Source organism: Eleutherodactylus coqui, chromosome 3 (genome assembly GCF_035609145.1).
Source record: "Eleutherodactylus coqui strain aEleCoq1 chromosome 3, aEleCoq1.hap1, whole genome shotgun sequence".
Lineage (NCBI taxonomy): Eukaryota > Metazoa > Chordata > Amphibia > Anura > Eleutherodactylidae > Eleutherodactylus > Eleutherodactylus coqui.
The window spans coordinates 290275788-290297814 of NC_089839.1; the positions used below are offsets into that span (position 1 = coordinate 290275788).

The 22027-nt window shown below is 45.5% G+C and overlaps 1 protein-coding gene across 4 annotated transcripts in view; it reads left to right on the plus strand.

Moving 5' to 3' along the window:
• The window catches only part of LOC136621862 (uncharacterized), a 32280-nt gene extending 18781 nt beyond the window's left edge, over positions 1–13499 (plus strand). For 3 of the 4 annotated variants that reach the window (XM_066597655.1, XM_066597657.1, XM_066597658.1), the window contains 2 exons: positions 905–1016; positions 3025–6850. In XM_066597655.1, coding sequence (XP_066453752.1) covers positions 905–1016; positions 3025–4050 — 1138 coding nt within the window. In that variant the 3' untranslated portion in view covers positions 4051–6850. Of the gene's footprint in view, positions 1–904; positions 1017–3024; positions 6851–13346 lie in introns of those variants that run through there. The other variant, XM_066597659.1, reaches the window with a different exon arrangement.
• The last annotated feature ends 8528 nt before the right edge of the window (positions 13500–22027 follow it).

Here is a 22027-nt window from a genome sequence, read left to right on the forward strand (position 1 = left end):
TAACTTTGTTTAGAAAACTTGTATTCTCAGCAGGTGATCTTTATCATTGGACTGAATCTCTACAAAATAATATTACATTGTATAAATATTATTACAGATATATTTTTTATGGATTTTCCGCTTCAATACTTCAACATTTTCAAGATTCCAGCTTGCTGTCAGTAAATAGAAACATTATTGTTTGTATCCAGAGGCTGAAAAACTGTCCTGAACCCCCGGCTTCATGCTGCCTGTTGCCCCCGTTGGTGTATTATTCTAAAATACTGTGGCGCTTCAGAATAAATGAGCTTTGAAGTCTGACTCCTGAGCTCTGAGTCCAGGGGGGCCGGCTGCGCCACGCTCTTCCCGCCCACTGACAGCTTCTCTCTCTGCTTGTGTATAGGGAGGGTGCTGTCAGTTTCCCACCCCTGTGACTTTGAGCTCAGCTCAGGTTCGGGCAGCATGAACCTGATGACAGAATCCCTTCAAAGGGATTGTACTATAAGGCCTCATGCCCACACTGTGTCGGATTCTGCCAGCGGAACATCGCAATGGAATCCAACACGGCGCCCCCCAGAGACCCCATACTCGCCTCTCCGGATCCGCTACGAGTGTCCCAGCCGGCGAGCATGCACAGTGCAGCGCATGATGCGCCGGTGCTGGGCGGTGACGCGTATTTCTGACGGACGGACAGCTTCCATTGACTGCAATGGAAGCTGTATGCATGATTTTCCACGCAAAATAGAAAATGCTGTGATTCTTCTTCACGAGCCGAAAATCGCAGCTGACTTCCGCTCGTGGACACCGGAGAATCATTAAGTACAGCATGTCTATGGACAGCTATTGCAGTGGAATCCGAAATGAGCGGGTGATGAGCCTGAGATCAAGGAGGGTCAATTACTTTTATTTTCTTTCCTGCTAACAGTGAAAATACCCAGAAAGCAGCCGCAGCCTCCGTGTGCATGGGGGACGGAAGGAAGAAATCTGACATTAAAATTACAACTGTGAGACAGAAAACAATTAGCGGACAAGTTCAGGTAATTCTGCCGCATTATCTCAATACTTCTATTTATGACAAAACGCCGAACAAGAATTCACTCGCTTCTCGTTCTTTTTCTACATGCATAAGCAGATATACGCTATGACTTTTTTTACGTTTTCACGCCTGCTCCGTATTCGCATCTGAATGGGCGTTTTTCCATTATTATGGCTAGCGTTTTCTCGACCATAACATGACTGCCAGCATTGGTTTTAGTGAAAAAATACACCGCACCTCGGAAAACCCTCCCTCTGCCTTCCAGTGCCTATATAGAGGCACCTGTACGTTTTTCGCAGCGTTGGATGCTGCAAAAATGCCTCCCTCTTCCTTCTCTTTCCCTGCACCCATAGGAGTCTATGGGACCCGCTGGTGTATATTGACCAAAAGATAGTTCCAGAACTATGTATACACTGGACGTATTTTGGCTGCTTATGTTCCATCTTTCATGGTGCTGACATATTTATGTGACGTATAATCGCCCATATGAACGAATGCATTGTGAACCAATGCTTCACATGGGTAGCGTATATACGCCCGGGTGTAAAAACGCGGTGTATATGCACTCGTGGGAAAGAAGCCTAAAACTGAAGGACGTATCGTTGTGCAGCGGGCCGTTTCCTGGCCCGCTCGGCCTCATTCACTAACGATGTTCGATCCTGTATAAAAGTACTAGTACGATTAGCGTTGGGACAACCTGTCGGGTATCTGCCTGGCAGCTCGTCCCGTGTAAAAGCACCTTATGACTCTCAGCATTCTCTGCCAGTCTGCAGAGTCTCGCGTGAAAATGTAGTCACGTGAAGTCGCCAATATGATGAAGCTCTGGGATATATAGCAGTAAATTCTGTAGCAAAATCCACATCAAAAACAGTCAAAATCAAATGCTGCCGTTTTTGCCACAAAATTTACCGCTAAGGAAAATCCACAGCATTTCCGCTACATGTGAACGTACCATAAGGCTAATTTCACAGGGCCAAGCACGATATTGGGCCGTGTGAAATTGGCCAAAGGCTAATGTCGCACAAGTGTAAGCACAATTGCGCCGTGTATTTGCACAATGGGCGTGGGGTATTTGTGCGCATGTATTACTGTACTTTTTTGCACGCAAATCATGCACATTTGCGCCCGGAAAAAAACATGCAGCCATCTACCCATTCATTGAAATGGTCAGTGAAGTTAATTAGTTCAATATATGCTAGTTTGGTACGCAATATGTGCTAGTTTTGTGCGAACGTAATGAGTGGGCAAAATACGCGAATGTGAACGAATCCATTATAATCAATGGGTTCTATTCCGCGCATGCAAAACACTGCGCAAATGCATTCGTGTGACACAGGCCTAGAACCTGCACCACAGATTCTGAGACCAGGGATTGGTCAGTGCCGCCCATATGTCACCCCATATAGACATCCTAGTGTTGACTCAGAAGTTAGAAGATACAGTCTGGACTCGTTTGGGGGAACGTGCAACAGGCACAAAATTGAGCCTCACTGCTTTGCAGCAGATCTGCCAAGCCAGTGAAAACCGGAGTTGGGGGCGGCCGGGGACCCCTGAGTGTTTGCTATCATGGGGGCTGAAGCCAGGGCTCCAATCCAGCCCTGGCTTTCTCTATGAATGGGCAGGCAATCGGGCAAGGAGGACTCACAAACTTTTTCTACAAGTCCTTTAAATACATTTTTATGTAAAACATTGAATTTATCATGAAATTATACAGAATATCCCCTAGCTCAGTGTCTCCCCCACTATCCCATGTGTGCTCAGGGACGAAGCCTCACAGACAGAGGCGTAACTTGAAGCTCCCGGGCCCCGATGCAAAACCTGTAACAGGGCCCCCAACTATAATGCTTTACTCATAGTACTGGGTTCCCTATATGGAGAAGAGAGGCCTTATGGGCCCCTAAGGCTCCTGGGCCCGGGTGCAACCGTATCCCCTGCATCCTCTATAGTTATGCCCCTTTTAAATCTCAATAAAAGATGAATAATATTAACATTATTGTTCCCCTTCACAGAATATAAGTGAGACACACCCAATCGTTTACAATCATCACATTAACTTCTCCGACTTCCGGAGGAACCTGATTACAAGACCCTACTACTTCTCAAGTTCCCAACAACCAGTGAGCAAACCCTTCTCTCCAATGGGTCCCCATCTGCAAAAGAAAACGGATTGTACCATAGACTTTTTGAAAAACAAGCAACTTGGCTCACAGGATGCCATGGTGAAAAAGAGCAAATCCAATAAAGCACCATCATTGGATAATATCAAGGTCATCCTGCATTACCTATCTGCAGACGGAACAAAGCAAAGGGTGGAAATGGCCAAGGACAAGAATGTTGCCGAGCAGAAACGGGTAAATAATCCTGGAAATACGAAGAATTCTATCCAAAGCAGCAAACAGATACCTATATCTCCTAATAATGAGAAACAGGGTGTTGGACTAGTCATAAATGGAATTAACCCTATGACAATGGACCATACTCCATCTTTCCATGGAAGGTCCCACTATGTATCCAGGTTATTTTGTCCAAACAGCTCAAGAACCTCCAGTTCACCAAATCGGAGACACAACAACAACAGGGAACTACACAACTGGAGCTACATTTCCATCTCAAAACCATTATCAGCCCCTGAAGGTCCACCACAGCCTCTAAAGAAGAAGTCAAGTGCTACAACATGTCCTGACCTAGTGAAGGGCATGGCAGTGCCCACGCCCCGAATGATGCTTACTACAAAGTCTGTGATGCTAGAAAATAGCAATTTGAAACCCGGATCTTTTCATGTTGACTCAAATCCTACAGGAACCTATTTGGGATGTAAAAGGTCAACTGAGGGTTCTCAAGAAGATAGGACTGTAGAGTCAACTAGTGACAGCCGTCAGACTTGCACTTCTCCAAAAAGTGAGCTGTTGGAAGTTGCCAGTTCCAAGAATGAATCCCATGAGGAGCAAATCCAGAAACACTTTCCCATCCCCATACATTTCAGTATAACCCCGGTTATCAATATCCCAACAGCAACTGTAGACAGCACAGAATAAATCATTTATGATATCATGGTGGACAACCAATCAGATTACAGCTGACATTTACCTGAAGTTGGCAGTGGCACCGCTAAACCCTCATATTTTATCATTCATTTTTGCTTGAGACTTGAGTATTTGAATCTGCCCGTTGGGTTATGTTTATACAATTCTTTTAGTCCTGGATTAGTAGGGTCTAATATGTGCTGAATTATCAAATATTCTGAATCATTGGATGGTCAAAGAAAGCTGTGTTTAAAGCACAAAGCTTCGGCAAGGCAGCCCAAACATAATGGGACAAATTTACTACTAATGTCTAAAAGTAGTACAAAAATTGCTTGTTTTCACACGGCCAAGCAAAAATGGAATGTGTTGGTTTAGCAAATGTTTGATTAAAGGCATTGCACTGTATATATTATAGGGATATTCCGAGCTTTTACTGTTAGTGACCTACCTTTATGATAGGTCATCAATAGTTGATCGACAGGGGTCCACTGCTTGGGATTCGCGATGATCAGCTGATCCTTGGGTCCGTTGTCAGTTCAGTGGGGTCAGACGTCTGCATCAGTAGTCAGGGACAAAATTGTAATAGAAAGGCTCTGCTCCTATTGCAATTATTGGGAGTGATGCCTTCTATTAATCTTCTAGCTCCTCATTGCGGTCAGAGTTGCAAGTGTAATAGAAGCATTGATTTCAATGGCAGCGAAGCCTTTATTACACTTCTGGCCTTTACCACTGATGATGACGTTTGGTCCCGCTGCAATGGCAGTGGGATGGAGGATTAACTGATCGGCAGGGATCCCGAGCAGCGGAAGCCCATCGATCAACTGATGATAAAGCCCAGAAAACCCCTTTAATTATCAATATTAATGGGGTTGTAGAGAATGAAGAAAAACACTGCTGCTTTTCTGCAGTAACAGCGCCTCACCTGTCCATGTACTGTATCTGGTATTGCAGCTCAACTCCACTGAAGTGAATAGGATGAGTTGTGATACTACACACAACCTATGAACAGGTGTTGCGCTATACCTGGATAAAGCACGTTAAGGGTTTCTTCCCACAAGCCTGGCTGATAAACTCCCTCCCTCTACTCTCCTTTCCTCGTGCAGGCTCACCTCTGCTCTTCTCCCTGCTGGCTCTTTGTAATTGTAGGAGGAGGGTTGGGGGCGGAGCTAAGCGAAATCCGATGCATCAGGTCACAGTGTATATCAGCCGCCCGATATACGTTCATGGGAAAGAAGCCTTAGGCTTCTTTCACATGCGCGCATACCAGTCGGCCGTTTTCACGGCCGGCTGATATACGCTGTGATCTAATGCATTGGATCCCAATGCATCAGATCACATGTCCGTATTCCTGAGATGTAAAAGCGCCCGACTGGCCAATATGGTGCTGAGCGTTTTTATGTCGGGCCCAAAAGATAGTCCTGGAACTATCTTTTGGGCCTGAATACGTAGGCTGCTGCATGGGCTCCTATGGGAGCCCATGGCAGCGGCCGCAGGTGGGAGGGAGTTTAGCAGCATGGCTGCTAAACTCCCTCCCTCTACTCTCCTCCCGCCGTGCAGGCTCACCTCTGCTCTCCTCCTTGCTGGCTCTTTGCAATTAGATGGGGCGGAGCTTACTGCTATCCCGCCCCTCCCATTGCTGGCTGCTGACAAGGGGTGGGATTTGGGCGGGCCTAAGCTTCCTCCCTCTCCCCGCCCCTTGTCCATAGCCATCAGTGGGAGGAGGTGGGACAGGTCTGTGCTTAGCTCCACCCCACCCTCTCCCATTGCAATGAACGAGCAGGGAGGAGAGCAGAGGTGAGCCTGCGATGGGGAGGCAGGGGAAAGGGGTGACAGCATGGTAGTCTCCGCGTATATGCACCGGGACCCATGCCATCTGAATGGGCGCACAAGCGTTTGATTTGTGCGCCCATTCACCAGTTTTATCTCTACCAACTGTGAGACGGTGACCGGCAAGGTGCTGGAGGGCAGGTATGTGTCACCGAGGATGCTCTCCTATGCTGCCTTGGGGAGCGCTTGGTCAGATGCGTGCCACCGAGCAGCCTGGGCTCGGTGGAGGAAGCCGGCAGTTTAGTGTTAGTGGCATTAAGCCACTAACACGTTGTAGTGAGTAAGTGGCTCCAAGCTGCATAATCCGGGCCGGCTTTTCCTGGAGTGACCAAAGTGAAGGGTGGGATGGTCACTCCCACGTACCAGGTGGGGCTGGTACCAGGCCATATAAAGCCTGGACCTACAGGGCCAGCAGGAGAGCTGAGACCTCTACAGGTCTGAGAGTCCTGGCTGGCTGTGTGCAGGAGCCATTTGTTTACCAGTGTGTAGACACGGACGCTACATGTATAGTAAGTGCTCAGACGAGCAGGATTTATGTTATGTTTGCCTGATGTTAAGGCCTGTATTTTGCTTTTGTTTGCTTGGAAATAATCCCAGGCAAAGCCTGGACTAAAGACTTTATCCTATGTGTCACTGTCTCTGACTGCTTATGCCCAGGTTGCTACCGATCCTAAACACTAATCCCTCACACAACGTAGCGTATATTGGCCGGACGTGAAAATGGCAGCCAATATACACTCGTGGGAAAGGCAGTTTTGTTGTCATTATGGGTATATGGTATCTACTTAAATAGATTTAAATAGGTACAGTTTATGGGTTTTCTTAGCCTCTGAAATAATAGACCTTCTGTTACCAGATGCTATAAACACATTGATGTTATATATTGTGGTTATAGCTCATAGATCGAAGTGTTTTATTACTGTGTTGTGTATTTACTTATTTTTCATATTAACTTTGGTACAAGGAAGTACATATTAAAGATTGGAATGAGGTGAGAGATGATGTTATGGGATAAAAGGTGAGGTTTCCACAGAGTTTTCATACACGTTGTAAGATTCCATCTGGGGGTTCTATCATAGGTGCCGCATTGTACCGGAACCCCAGAATGGAACCATTCACTGTTAGTAGCCTTGTTTCCACTATATTCAGAGTAAGGCCGGTCTCACATGGCCGGGTTGAATTCTGCCAGGCGACCCACTATACCTTCGCTTTTCTGTATTACAGATGACCACGGACGCTTGCTGACAGTTATGTGCAGTACAGATTTTTCTTAAATATTTGTTTTTCCTGCGCTGTTCCTTGGCAATGATGTGAGTACCCGTGGCCTATCTGCAATGTCAATTGTGGTTGGGCCGCAGGTCGGACGGCTTTCATTGACCTCAATGAAAGCCGTCAGTGTGGATTCCTCAGAAAAATAGGACATGCTGTGATTTAAAATCCACTCGCAGACATCGCAATCGTTATCCACCTAGTAGGGGTGAGGATTCTTTCATCCCATCTGAAGGGATTCCCCGCGGGGATGGAGGAATCCCCTGCTGCTGGTGTCACAGAGGATGACAGGGTTCTTCCACTGCTTTCAATGGGGCCGGCCCTGCTACCGGGCCTGTTGAAACCAATGGACAATATCACAGGAAGACAGAATGTGCTGTGCTGTGTTTCTCGCATAGCATTGCATTGCAGTGCTATGCAGGAAAACATTGCTCATTTGTATAACCCCATTTAAATAAATGGGGTTCATATTTGTGCGCCTTGCAACGCACAAATCTTGTGTGATTTTGTCGCCTGTGTGAAACTGGCCTTAGGGCTTATTCACACGAGTGTATATCGTCCGGCATTCTTACGGCCGGCCGATATATGCTACCATGTGATGCAGGGCTTGGCGTATATGCCGTCGGACGGGGGAAGACAACTTAGTTCTGTTAAGCTATCTCCCCCTTCCCTCCCCCTCGCCAGCTCTCTGCAAGGGGAGGAGGCGGTATGGGGCAGGAGCTAGTGTGTTGAGCTCCTGCCCCCTCTCTGCCCCTTGCCGCCGTTTGCAATGGGAGGGCGGGATGGGGACGGAGCTTAGCTCCAACCGCGCCCCTTCCCATTGCAAACAGCTGCAAGGGGCGGAGAGGGGAAAAGAAGGGGTGCAGGGACTTTAGCAGTAAGTCTGCTGAACTCTCCCCTACCTCCCTTCTCTGGCAGCTGTCATTGGCTCCCATAGAAGTCTATGCAGCTGCCGGCGGCAGCGTAAAAGTGCACAGCCGAGCACTGATGCATTGTAAACCAATGCTTCAGAGGGGCACCGTATATCGGCCGGGTGTGAAAATCCGGCCGATATACAACCAGGTAAATAAGCCCTTAGGGACATTTTACACAGAGCAGCCAAATCTGCAACTGTGGAAATCCACACCAAAATCCTCAGGTCTAACTGTAGATTTTGATGTGGAATTGCAGGCAGGTTCTAAACTATTTTCAATTCTGCATCAAAATCCGTAGGTAGCCTGTGGATTTTGGTGCAGAATTCTCCACGGGTTGCAGTGCGTCATGCATCCCGTGAATAAGACAGAGGGGAAAGTGAGAGAGATCTGTCTCTCTCCCCCCCGAGCCTGCTCGGACCAGTAAGCAGTTACTCGAGAAGAATGATGCTCGCTCGAGTAACTGCTTTATCCGAGCGTGCTCGCTCATCTCTAGTAGGCACCTCAAAGAACGGGGAGTCGGAAGAGTCATTTTTTGTGTCTTCAACCTCTCTAATTTCTACAGAGTGATGGATAATCTGATAATGTTGTTAATCTGACAATTTTCTGACAATACTCTAAACTTCCAGACCACCTGCTGGTGTTTGTCTGTCCATTATCTTAATTGGGGCGAGAGCTTCCAACCTCATTAATCAGAGAGCAAATGGGTCACTGCGGTTAAGCTTCTCCATGCTTTTCTGGAAAGGAGAGAAATATAAATTTTATCAAAATTGTACATGGCAACCAAACCAGAAAGAATGTTATCCGATTACAAGGGCTTATTTGCACGCTTGCAGCAAAAATCATACCATGTCCACATGTGAATTAGCCATGAAAGTGCATATACACACCGCTGGGGAACTGCATGAAAAGCAATTTGCTAAAATCCAATTACAAATAAGCAAAATCACTTGCTATAAAGGCACAAAAAATCCTTAGAACTGCTAGGAATTGTAATTCACTACCAGTTGTCAGCAGAATATGGATTGCTATGCATGGCGGCCTGTATATTGCCTATGGACAGGGACTGATATAAAACAGCCTGCGTCTTCCTTGAGAATGCTAAGAAATTTAATTTGCCTTGGGATATTATAAGCGCAGCCCTGTCAAGAAGGGTTCTGTTAAAGGGGTTGTCCCGCGAAAGCAAGTGGGGTTATACACTTCTGTATGGCCATATTAATGCACTTTGTAATGTACATTGTGCATTAAATATGAGCCAAACAGAAGTTATTCACTTACCTGTTCCGTTGCTGGCGTCCTCGTCTCCATGGTGCCGTCTAATTTTCAGCGTCTAATCGCCCGATTAGACGCGCTTGCGCAGTCCGGTCTTCTTCTTTGCTCAATGGGGCCGCTCGTGCCGGAGAGCGGCTCCTCGTAGCTCCGCCCCGTCACGTGCCGATTCCAGCCAATCAGGAGGCTGGAATCGGCAATGGACCGCACAGAAGAGCTGCGGTCCACCGAGGGAGAAGATCCCGGCGGCCATCTTCACAAGGTAAGTAAGAAGTCACCGGAGCGCGGGGATTCAGGTAAGCACTGTCCGGTTTTTATTTTTAACCCCTGCATCGGGTTTGTCTCGCGCCGAACGGGGGGGCTATTGAAAAAAAACAAAACCTGTTTCGGCGCGGGACAACCCCTTTAATAGGTTACTTCCCCAATTCATGAAGCATGACTTAAGTCATTGCCTGACGGTACCTGATCGAAGAAAGGAAATACACCTACTCTTCATCCCACCATAGACAATTAGAAATACTGTAGGTAAGATACCTTTATACGGGGCAATTATCACCCGAATTCTTGGAAACTGCAAATCTGGGTGATAATTGTCCCATGTACATGTGGCCGCCCAACAGAACACTGAGCGAGAAATCGTTCACCTGCACCTCAAGAACTTTCCAAGAATCTGCCGTTTTCTCCGCGTGGACATGCTAACAGTTGCCCTCATCCACTTTCAGCTCGATTATTGCAACTCGCTGCTGATCGGCCTCCCCCGCGCCATACCCTCCCCCCTCCAATCCATCCTGAATGCGGCAGCCAGGCTCATCTTCCTGTCCAGTCGCTACTCGGACGCCTCTGCCCTGTGCCGGTCACTGCACTGGCTGCCCGTTATATACAAAATTCAATTCAAACTCACTACCTTCATCCATAAAGCACTCCATAGCACCGCGCCGCCCTACATTGCCTCCCTCGTCTCAATCCACCACCCAGCCTGGGCCCTACACTCTAATGAAAGCAGATTAAATGCCCCTTTAACTCAAACCTCTCATTCCTGCCTCCAAGACTTCTCCAGAGCAGCACCAGTCCTCTGGAACGCGCTACCCAAAACTATGCGGGCAATCCCTGACTCACACAACTTCAGGCGTGCTCAAAAAACACACCTCTTCAGGGAGGCTTACAACATCTCCTGAACCAAACCCCTCTGTACTCCGCCTGATAACATGCTCCCTGTCCTTGCGACTGCAACCCTTGCCAGCCGTAATCTACTGCCCCCTGCAGTCATACCGACTGAAGCCACCACATGGCTTAATGTCTGACCATTGTCTACATGTATAGCATCCCTCACTCTACACCTCGCTATACCGGGCACACCTCCAGCCCCTTTACCTTCTGTATCACCCCATTATCTGTAGTATGTAAGCTCGTTGGAGCAGGACCCTCACCCCTACTGTTTCCGTCAACTGATTACTAGATGTAACTGTGGTTTTGTTTCTGTTCCTCTTATTCTGTAAGCGCTGCGGAATATGTTTGGTGCTATATAAATAAAGATGATTATTATCACCTGTCGGAGTCACTTGGTTTTCAGCAAAACAGAAAACCAAGGGACTGACGGCTCGAGTAAAGAGGAGCCTCCATTGACTTGAACTACTATTGCTCATGTGTAAGTATGGGAGCGATAGTTGGGCAGGAGTCCATCTGATAGCTGTCGGGTGCTTATACCGTGGTCTTGCATTTAGGCCTCATTCACACAAGTGTTTTTACGTGGCTGTCCGCCAGAAATTGCGAACATGTGAAGCATTGGGTTCCAATACATTCATTCACATGGGCGATTCTTGGGCACATGAAATAAATCGCACTGTTAAAACATAAAATCAACGACCGTTTTCGCATCACTGGGTGCATCATTTTTGGGCATTGGACCCCTAGTAGGGGCACACACTCTTCAAACTTGGTAAAAATCTGCAATAGACAAATTTATGAGAATTTTCTCTCTGGCTATCAGTGCCCTACACCAACTTCTAATGCCATGCACAACTTACCTGTCTCAGCTTTGTCTATATCTTGACAAGCACCTGCAGAGAAAGTCACTCTACCACCAGCGCGGCCGTTGGCATACAAGGGAGTGACATGTGGTTTCCAATATATCCCCATGTTATCACTTCTTAGCAGATTTCCTGAAACAAGTAAGGGGGGTTACACATCTGTGTTGGAACCTCCAGCCAGAGGTGTCATTGCAGATGAAGAAAAAGCAATTTCAAAGCAAACAAACCCTATTATAGCTGTTGAAGATCACTGTCAGGTTCATATTGCCTGACAGTTGTCCCATGTACAGGTATCTTTAGTTGTCATGCTCAGCACTGACCGCAGTATGTAAATGGTTATAAGGCCGCAATCAGTCATCTCATTCACACTCGTATAACTTCCTTCCAATATGCCAGTTTTTGGGCCCTGATTTCGGCCATCAAAGATGGCTGCAGCAATTTTCTACCTACCGTGTTTCCCCGAAAATAAGACGGCGTCTTATATTAATTTTTGTTCAAAAAGGTTTAACTTTTTTACATGTATAGCTGCCTGGACACTATTTAAATTGACTTTTTTAATTAACTGTTAGCAGGGCTTAATTTTGGAGTAGGGCTTATATTTCAAGCATCCTCAAAAGGCCTGAAAAATCATTTTGCATCCTCAAAAATTCTGGAAAATCATGCTATGTCTTATTTTCAGGGGAAAGTGGTAGCTAGTGTATACTGCTCTCTGATTGGCCAGTACTGATCACATGAGCAGGTCTGGTCACTCAAAGAGCAGATATAGAGTATTGGTAGTCTAGCGCTACCAATGCGCTGTGAAAAATTAGATAGTCTGAAGATTGGGTTAGCCATCTTGGAAGGCCAAAAACATGAACACTAGATCAGAGGAATGGCAGAGAAATACAACTGCAGGCAATATATGCCCTTTCTCCTCTGATCCTATGACAGAATTTTGTCCTGAAACCAGAGGGTCGCTTTAAGGCGATGGGGACCATCAACAACTGTCAGATGAATGATATTCATCCAGTGACTATTTTGCCTGTTTTTTCCATACACATGAAACTTCAACTTGGCCAAATATTCATGTGTTTAGGCAGTTGAGCCCGAGCCAGGCAGCTGTATAGAGTACAGGGATCCAGTATGGCGGCACATTGTAGGTGGCCATACACATTAGATAGAAGTAGACTGATAGTCGAAGCACTGAGAAATGATCAATCATCTGCTGAATGTTCGTAGACACAGCCATACACATATTAGGCTGGCCCTACATGTTCAATGACGCCGGGCAGCAGGCAAAAGATCTTTTGGGAGGCAATTGTACAAAAATTTCAAATGCAGAGGGGGTCCGACCTCTGGGCCTTCCACCGACTGTCAGAAAGAAGCCGCAGGGCCGATTTAGTAGTATCCCTTCACAGTTTCAACCTGAACAGCCATGGTCACTACCACCGGTAGTGGAATACAGCAAGGAGGACACGGCGCTTAAATCAGCACTGCACCACCTTCATCTTGAGCATTGATGGAACACCCACTGATCATACAGTAAAGGCACATCCTAAAGATGGGAATACCCCTCCTTTTAAAGGGGTTGTCCCGCAAAAGCAAGTGAAGTTAATCACTTCTGTATGGCCATATAAATGCACTTTGTAATATACATCGTGCATTAAATATTGGCCATACAGAAGTTACATACTTACCCCCCGGTAAGTATATAACGCAGACGACCTGTGTGGCGCGAGCACGCCGGAGCGGCCCCACTCAACGGGACAGAAGAGCAGACTGCACAAGCGCGTCTAATGGAAGGAGAAGAAGGCTTTGGTCGGCGCCATAGAGACGGGGACGCCAATACCGGGGGGTAAGTATATAACTTCTGTATGGCCAATATTTAATGCACGATGTATATTACAAAGTGCATTTATATGGCCATACAAAAGTGTTTAACTTCACTTGCTTTTGCGGGACAACTCCTTTAACTTGTTTTTCTGGTTTTGTGCTGTTTACTTTTTGTTTGCCATTATATTTGTAGGACACTAACATTGTGGCACTAATTTAGGGCATGATTAGTGGCAGCAGCAGGATGGGAAGTTTCTGTACAGTGTGAAGATGTGGTGGTAAAGCAGAGAGCCAGACATCAGAGCAACAAACACTGCAGAGATGAGTTTGAACTGGAAGAAGTTGTTATGGTGGTCTGGACACCATGTATGTCTGTGTGCAAATCAGCAGAATGGTCAATTATAAACCTGTTTCTCATCACCTTTTGGATCTTGTTACACAATAACGACATCTTATAGATTTGTAAACCTACTCTAATGGCACAAAAGTTTATTTAAAGCATAAATTATAGTAAAGCTCAAACTGTCAGTTCACCACATGTATTGCTTTCTCTGTATTGAGAACGCCATTTATACTGTAATATATAACATAGACTCTTTGACACTTTTCACTGCCTTCTCAGCCCCAAACTGCAGCCCCCTGTGACAGATCTCAGCGCTGAAGAGCTGGCTGTGTACTTCAAAAAGAAAATTGATCACATCCGGCAGGAAATAACCTCCCAATCCCAGACTAGCCCCGACCCTAGTCTCGTCAGTACTGCATCTAGCTCCTGTTCACTGTCTGTACTTAGTCCAACGACAGAGGAAGAAGTCTCCAGACTGCTCTCCTCCGCTCACCCCACCACCTGCGCTAGCGACCCTCTTCCCTCACACCTCCTGCGTTCCCCCTCCCTGGTGGTCATCTCCCACCTTACCACTATATTCAATCTTTCACTGACCTCTGGCATTTTCCCCTCCACATTTAAACACGCTATCATTTGCCCGCTGCTAAAGAAACTGACTCTTGACTCGACCGATGCTGCCAACTATCGACCCATCTCAAACCTCCCCTTCATCTCCACACTACTATAACGTCTGGTTTATTCTCGCCTTATAAGCTATCTCTCAGAAAACTCTTTTCTAGACCCCCTACAGTCTGGCTTCCGCCCCCTACACTCAACAGAAACTGCCCTGACTAAAGTGTCAAACGACCTCCTGACTGCCAAATCGAGGGGCGACTACTCCCTACTGATCCTCCTCGACCTCTCTGCTGCATTAGACACTGTTGACCACAAACTTCTCCTCATTATGCTTCACTCCATTGGACTAAAGGACACTGCTCTCTCCTGGTTCTCCTCCTACCTATCTGACCATTCCTTTAGTGTCTGCTTTGCTGGCTCTACCTCCCCTCCTCTTCCCCTTGCTGTTGGGGTCCCCCAGGGCTTGGTCCTCGGCCCCCTCCTCTTCTCCATCTACACAGCCCCTATTGGACAAACCATCAGGAGATTTGGTTTCCAGTACCATCTCTATGCTGATGATACCCAGCTATACACCTCCTCCTGGGACATCACAGCAGCAATCCTCCAGAACGCCACCGACTGTTTGTCTGCTGTCTCTAACACCATGTCCTCTCTCTACCTAAAATTCAACCACTCAAAAATTGACCTACTGGTGTTTCCGCCCTCCACTAACCGACCTCATCCTGACATCTCCATCTCCGCGTGTGGCACCATCATAACTCCTAGACAACACGCCCGCTGCCTTGGGGTCATATTCGACTCTGACCTCTCTTTCACCCCCTACATCCAATCTCTGGCCCGAACATGTCAGCTGCACCTCAAGAACATTGCAAGAATATTCCCTTTTCTCACTGTGGACACGCTAAAAATACTTACTGTTGCCCTCATCCACTCTCGGCTTGATTATTGCAACTCGTTGCTGATCGGCCTCCCCCGCTCCAGACTCTACCCTCTCCAATCTATCCTGAATGCAGCAGCCAGGCTCATCTTCCTGTCGCTACTCAGACACCTCTGCCCTGTGCCGGTCACTGCACTGGCTGCCCGTTAAATACAGAATTCAATTTAAAATCACTACCCTAATCCACAAAGCGCTCCACAGCACCGCCCCACCCTATATTGCTTCCCTCATCTCAATCCACCAGCCAGCCTGGGCCCTCCGCTCTGCTAATGAAGTCAGACTAAGTGCCCCTTTAATTCAAACCTATCATTCCCACCTCCAAGACTTCTCCAAAGCAGCACCGTTCCTCTGGAACGCGCTACCAAAAAATATCCGGGCAATCACTGACACACTAAACTTCAGGCGTGCTCTAAAAATGCACCTCTTCAGGGAGGCATTCCATATTCCCTAAACCAAACCCCTCAGTACTCAGTAACATGCTCCCTGACCCACAGAATGCAATTCCTGCCAGCCGTACTCAACCGGCATCTGCAGTCATACCGATTCTGCCACTATATGGTCTGACCATTGTCTATGTGTATAGCATCCCTCACTCTCCACCTCGCCATACCTGCACATCTCCAGCCCTTTACCTTCTGTATCACCCCATTACTTGTAGTATGTAAGCTCGTTGGAGCAGGACCCTCACCCCTATTGTTTCCACCAATTGATTACTTCATGTAACCGTTGTCTTGTGTTATTTCCCCTGTATTGTAAGCGCTGCGGAATATGTTGGCGCTATATAAATAAAGATTATTATTATATGAAAGCTGTAGGCCAGCTCTAAAGAGAAGACGCTAAGGCGGGGCAGTGGGTTTAGCCTCATCTGATGAAAGAAGACCAGAGTATAATATCTACTACTGTACATAAAGCTGCCTTATAGTTGGCTTAACTAAACTTAGGCTATGTTCACATCTAAGCTCAGTATTTCGTTTTTCTGCTCTGTTATGGGAGCAGGAAAATGGAAAATACTGGATGAACAGATTTATCTCATAGCAGATCCAAACTGTGCCGAACAGACCCAATTGACTATAATGCACCTGTCTGCAATTTTTACAGGACAAAAAAGTCCTGCCTGCACTATTTTTCCATCTGGCCTTTAATGCTAGGCCTATGCCTGTGCTCTGATTGGAGCCTCTGACACAGATGTGAATAGAGCCTAAAGGCTGATTTACACGTAACGATTATCGCTCAAAATTTGTCCAAATGATGGCTTTTGAGCAATAGCCATTGCGTTTAAATGTGTGCCCATTGTGCGCTTACCATGCACTCTTCGTCCATCACTGAATTCAGCTCAGCATAAAAGCCGTGGTCCCTGATAACAGGGACAGCATGCTGTGTTCTCCATAGGCAGCGCTGATAACATTGTATGCCGCCTGCAGCAGAACAAAAGCGATGGATTTAGAGAACAGACCACCCGTTGTTCTCTAAATACATGCAAATGAAGCTAGTCAACTACCAATGGGCTGGTTAGCTCATTATTAGCTAATGCAAACTGTCAGTTTCTGACGAATTTTGAGCGATCATCTTTGCATGTAAACGGACCTTTACAGGTAACATTTAAATTATGCACAGCACAAAGGGGAGGATTCGGTAAGTAGAAAAAAAAGATTGTTCAGTATTTGCTGTTATTTAGCTGTAGCAAGAAGCAGCCATGTAATTTCATAAGAAAGTTCAATAAGCCAGTTGAAGATTAAAAATCAAAAGAAAAACACCATTTCATTAAGTAATTTATCTAATCCATCATTAAGACGAAAAAAAAGCGTTGTAAGATACATCAATTTACGGGGTGGTGGAAATGGTGCAAAGTGGTCAGAATTTCCCAAATTAAGGAAAGCATGATTATTAGAGATAAGCAAACACGTTCGTTTAAGGCAGATACTCAAGCGAGCATCGCTCTTCTCGAGTAACTGATTACTCGTCTGAGCAAATGTGGGGGGGAGAGCGGGGGGGGGGGGGAGAGAGAGATCTCTCTTACACTCCCCAACCCCCCCCCCCCCCCCCGCATTTGCTCGGACAAGTAATCAGTTACTCGAGAAGAGCGATGCTCGCTTGAGTATCTGCCTTAAACGAACGTGCTCGCTTATCTCTAATGATTATACATTTGGTACGACCCACTAAACACAATTCTCTTCCATATTCGTGTTATAATCTGTGCTGCAAAGAAAAAAAGCAATCAACTTTAATACATTTGGCAAATTTTAAAACTTTTTAACCACACCCCTTTTTCTAGACTGTTTTGGAAGCTGCACTATGATTGGTTACTATGGACAACAAGGCCAATTTTAATGTAAGCCTCATTAAGGCGATTGCCAAATTTGTACAGTTAGCCAACATTTCCCAAAAATATATTTTATTTTTAATTAGAACTTATTTCATAAAAAAAAATGTTTTTGAAAAAAAGATTAAGAAAATTTAGTTTTTCACAGTGAATGATGAAATTCAGCACAAATATGTAGCAAAGAATCCTAAAACAGGTTTATCAAGATACTTACTGAATAAGACATGTGTACAAGGAGATGGGGCCTTGACCGCTATCGTATTAACACTTTCATAGCCGTATGAAGCAGCTGCCAGAGCCCAAACCACCCATATATGGGATTATTTAGTGAATCCTGCATTGAGCAGAGGGTTGGACCCGATGACCCTGGAGGTCCTTTTTAACTCTACCATTCTAGAATACTACGATATCTTCCTCATCGTGGTCCAATATATACAGATGCTGCTGGAGGGAATGCAGAGGGGTTCATCCAGCAAATAAAGTGTTAAAGAAAGGCACAGAATGCTGTTCAGAAAGCCAGATCTGAATGTCTCCTGGTTTATGTCTTCCAGAAGAACAGGTTCTGTGCCAGACCTAAAAGTTCTTGTACTTACGTAGAGAGAAACAGAAGGAGGTTGAAAGGATCCTCAGATGCATGTCATACGTGTACAAGGGCACAGAGAAAACCCTAGTGGGATTGTCCGGGTCTGAACTATTGATGACCTATCCTAAGAATAAGAAATCAATAATTGAGATCTCGACAAACCCTAAAACTGCACATGGACATCATTGAAGGGACCTTCTGATGCATTCGAGTGGCCAGAATGTAATACTAAATTTGCCCAGTAGTGGTCGCTGAAGGAGGAGCTGATAACTGCTGGAGCTTCTGAAGCTAGATCCTCATTGATTGTATCTAATTGGGATAACATTGTAAGGGTTGTGGTATCACCTCTACACAGAGAGGTTATGGTACAATAGAAAGCCCGGCCACCACAAGTAAATGTGTCTTTTCTAAAGGCCTTTTTACATGGGCTGACAGTTGGGCAAATGACGGCATGAGTGCTGGCGTCACCACTAAGGTCGTCGGCGCTCGTGCAGAGCTTTTAAAAAGAAAGACTTGCTGCCAGCTTGCGAGCTTCTTGTTTACTTCTCGCTCAGTGCTTCACCTCCTGTGGAAAGCGCTGAGCTGGGAGCAATTACATGGGACAAGGAGCCAACGAGGTTTTTTAAGCTGACAGAATTTGTATGCCACCATAACCGCCCGTATCACATCTTGCATCCAAAGCTAGAGGCGGTCCAACAGGGTACTAGAGCCTCCGTGCCTGTCCGTATCCCATCTTGTATCCAAGCTAGAGGCGGTACAACAGGGTACTAGAGCCTCCATACCCCCCGTATCGCATCTTGTATCCAAGCTAAAGGTGGTACAACAGGGTAATAGAGCCTCCGTGCCCGCCCATATCACATCTTGTATCCAAGATAGAAGTGGCACAACAGGGTACTAGAGCCTCCATGCTCATCCGTATCACATCATGTATCTAAGCTAGAGGCAGTACCACAGGGTACTAGAGCCTCCCTTCAATGGGGTCATTTTTATGCCATAAATTATCTTTTTGCTCTCATATTGTAATCAATGTTACACTCATACAGAGAAAGTCTCATTGATTCCAACAACTCCCTCTACCGGTAGGTTCTAAGTTCAACTCCTTCTATTTTTTTGACCATGACTGTATATATTGTGGGATTCCCACAAGTTTGAGTACAATGTCATTGTAAATTAACTAAGTAATGGAGCCGCAAAGTCAGAATCTGAGATGCATCTGATATAGACAGAGTGATAGAGATAATTGTTGGGAATTGTTCTAGTCATATGTGAAGTCACTGATTGCGTCTGGCTCCATTGGCACTGCAGATAACTAGTGATTGGAGGACAATCAGTCAACAATCCAACTGGACAACTCTGCAGGCAGCTTCTTTTCAACTTTAAATAGCTGATAAAAGGGAACAATAGACTATAATAATCAGTGTAGCAAATAGAAATAAGATTTAGGCCGGTCTATACTATACTGCCATGTGAAAATTGTGGCATGTGCCATCAGATGCTGTATTACAGGGGGAATACCCCATAATATAGGGCCATAAGGGGAAGTAGATTGTCGCTGTCTACATAGTACTCTGAGCACAGATACGTATGAGGCTACAGGGATCTACAGGGACGGAATTGTCGGCAGGGCACAGAGCAGTTGCGGATTCAGTCAAATAGTGCAGATTTTCTTATATTTTTAACTGCGGAATGCTTTCTGAAAAATGGTTTGGGGAAATTTCTTGCACCTTTTGTCCGCAGACTTTATTGTATACAGGTCCTTTATACTAGGAATCCGCAACAGCAGTACTGCAGCACGTTCTTAGTTCCGCACCAGAAAGACTTTCCGCTGCAGAATTTAATCTTCCGGTTTTGAAGTAAAGACGCTCAGATTTTAACAGATGTGGGATTCAAGGCCCATGGGGACATTGTGATGTTTAAACCTCGGCGTGGACCCATCCTGCCCTGAGTGAAAGGTCCATTAAGGTACCTTTACATGATTCTTTAGAGTCTTAACAATCTGCATACAATCCACCGCGTTTTGAAATCCTATCCTAGTTAAAATAATGAGTTTTAGTGATTTTTCATCTACACGGAGCGGAAAATATCCGCTGCGTAATTGTGCTTTTTTTTTTTATAACTCTTTTTTATTAGATTTTAAAAATAATACAAATTACAATAACCAAAAACATTTCACGACAAATTGAAGAAAGTCATGTGATAATCAGTATCACTTTCTTGTATAGTCTTACAATTGATCATTGCATCCAGCCACCTAGGACTAGAGGCTGATTTAGACACAACGATTTTTGGTTAAAAATCGCTGAAAGCCATCCTTTGAGCGATAAGCGTTGTGTCTAACTGCATTGATATTGTGCAGTTTTCGTTAAAGGCCCATTTATACACAACGATTATCGCGCAAAAGATGTCTTTTGAGCAACAATCGTGTCATTTGCAGCGCAAGATGATCGCTCAAGATGAACCATCACCTTGTGCTGCAAACGGAGGATGCAGGAGACAAGCAGGGCGTCCCTTATAGTATTACTTCATACTGCATGAGAGATCAAACCATCACAAGTTCTTGTCCCCTATGGGGACTAAAAAAACTATAAAAATTAACTTTTAAAGGTTTAATAATTATTCAAATAAAAGGCAATACAAGTTTAAAAACAAACACCTTTCCCCATATTTATAATTAAAGAAAAATCTAAACATAAAACCTCAAAAATATATTTGGTATCACTGCGTCCATAAAAGTCCAATCTATCAATGTAACCCATCATGTACCCCGCACGATGAACAAATTACAAATGATCAGAATTGCGTTATTTTTTAGTCACCCCGAAGAATAAAAAGGTTATGGCTGTCAAACGTTTTCATTTTTTTCAAAATTTATTTTATTTTTTAAGATTTAAAAAAAAAAAAAAACTATATAAGTTTGGTATCATAGTAATCATACTGACCCAAGGAATAAAGTCAGTGTGTACACTGTAGAAGTAAGACCCCCTACCTTCAAAGATGTCAGTAATTACGTTTTTTTTTTCCCACTTAAAAGTTTTAAAAACTTTTTTAGTACATTATGTGGCACATTACATGGTACCATTGAAATATACAACTCCTCAGACAGCTACATTGAGGGATAAATAAAACACTTATGATTTTTTTAAAGTGTGGGCGGGAACCAAAATAGAAGAAAAAAAAGCTGCGTCCTTAAGGGTTAAAAAAAAGGTAAAAATACTTAAAATTTTGAAAAAGAAATACTCACCTTTCTCTGTTGAGCCCTATCACGTGATACAGCCCTGGGGCCGCCAAAAATAACATGGAAGAAGCGGCGGCAACATAAGGAAACAGAGAGAGTCAAGACAGCGGGAATGTGTTTGAAAGCGATACTCAGGACTCGTCGGAAACAGAATTGACTTTGATGAGGGAGATGAGGAGCAGCCCGGTCCATCCAGCGCTGTCAGAAATCCTCATGTTCAGATCTCGTATGTCTGTCCAGTTGCCAACAACAAGCTTATGCAGAACACCACCAACCCCAACTGTGGTCACAACATTAGAGAGGTCGCAAACAACTCGGCGGACCATAGAGAGAACCCGTCTGTTGCGATAAAGGTACTGTCTACAATCCAAAGAGTAGACAGAGAGGGTCAGTGGGACGTGCCTCGGGAACCACAGTGGCCATGTGTATGTTTGCATCCTCAGAGACTTGTAGATCCCACAGACTTAAGTGTCGCTATTAAGAATTTTGCAATATCTAAGAATAACGCTTGTGCGTACATAGGTGTGTACATACATGCGCACCCCTGTACATGCAAAAACACGCGTGCATGCAGGTGCGCGCATCACCTTCAATGGAGCTGCCGCAGCTGCCAGCGGCTCCATTGAAGACAATGGTTTGCCAGCACCCCTGAAGTGATTTTCAGGGAAGAGCTTTAAGGCCTGATACACACGGCCGTGACGGCGCCCCCCCCCCCCCAAAGACCCCATACTTACCTCCGGATCCGCTGTGGGAAGTCCTGCATGATGCGTCGGCACGTATGCGCAGTACAGCGCATGACGTGCCGGCAGTGTCATATGACGAGCTGGCGGTGTCACCTGAT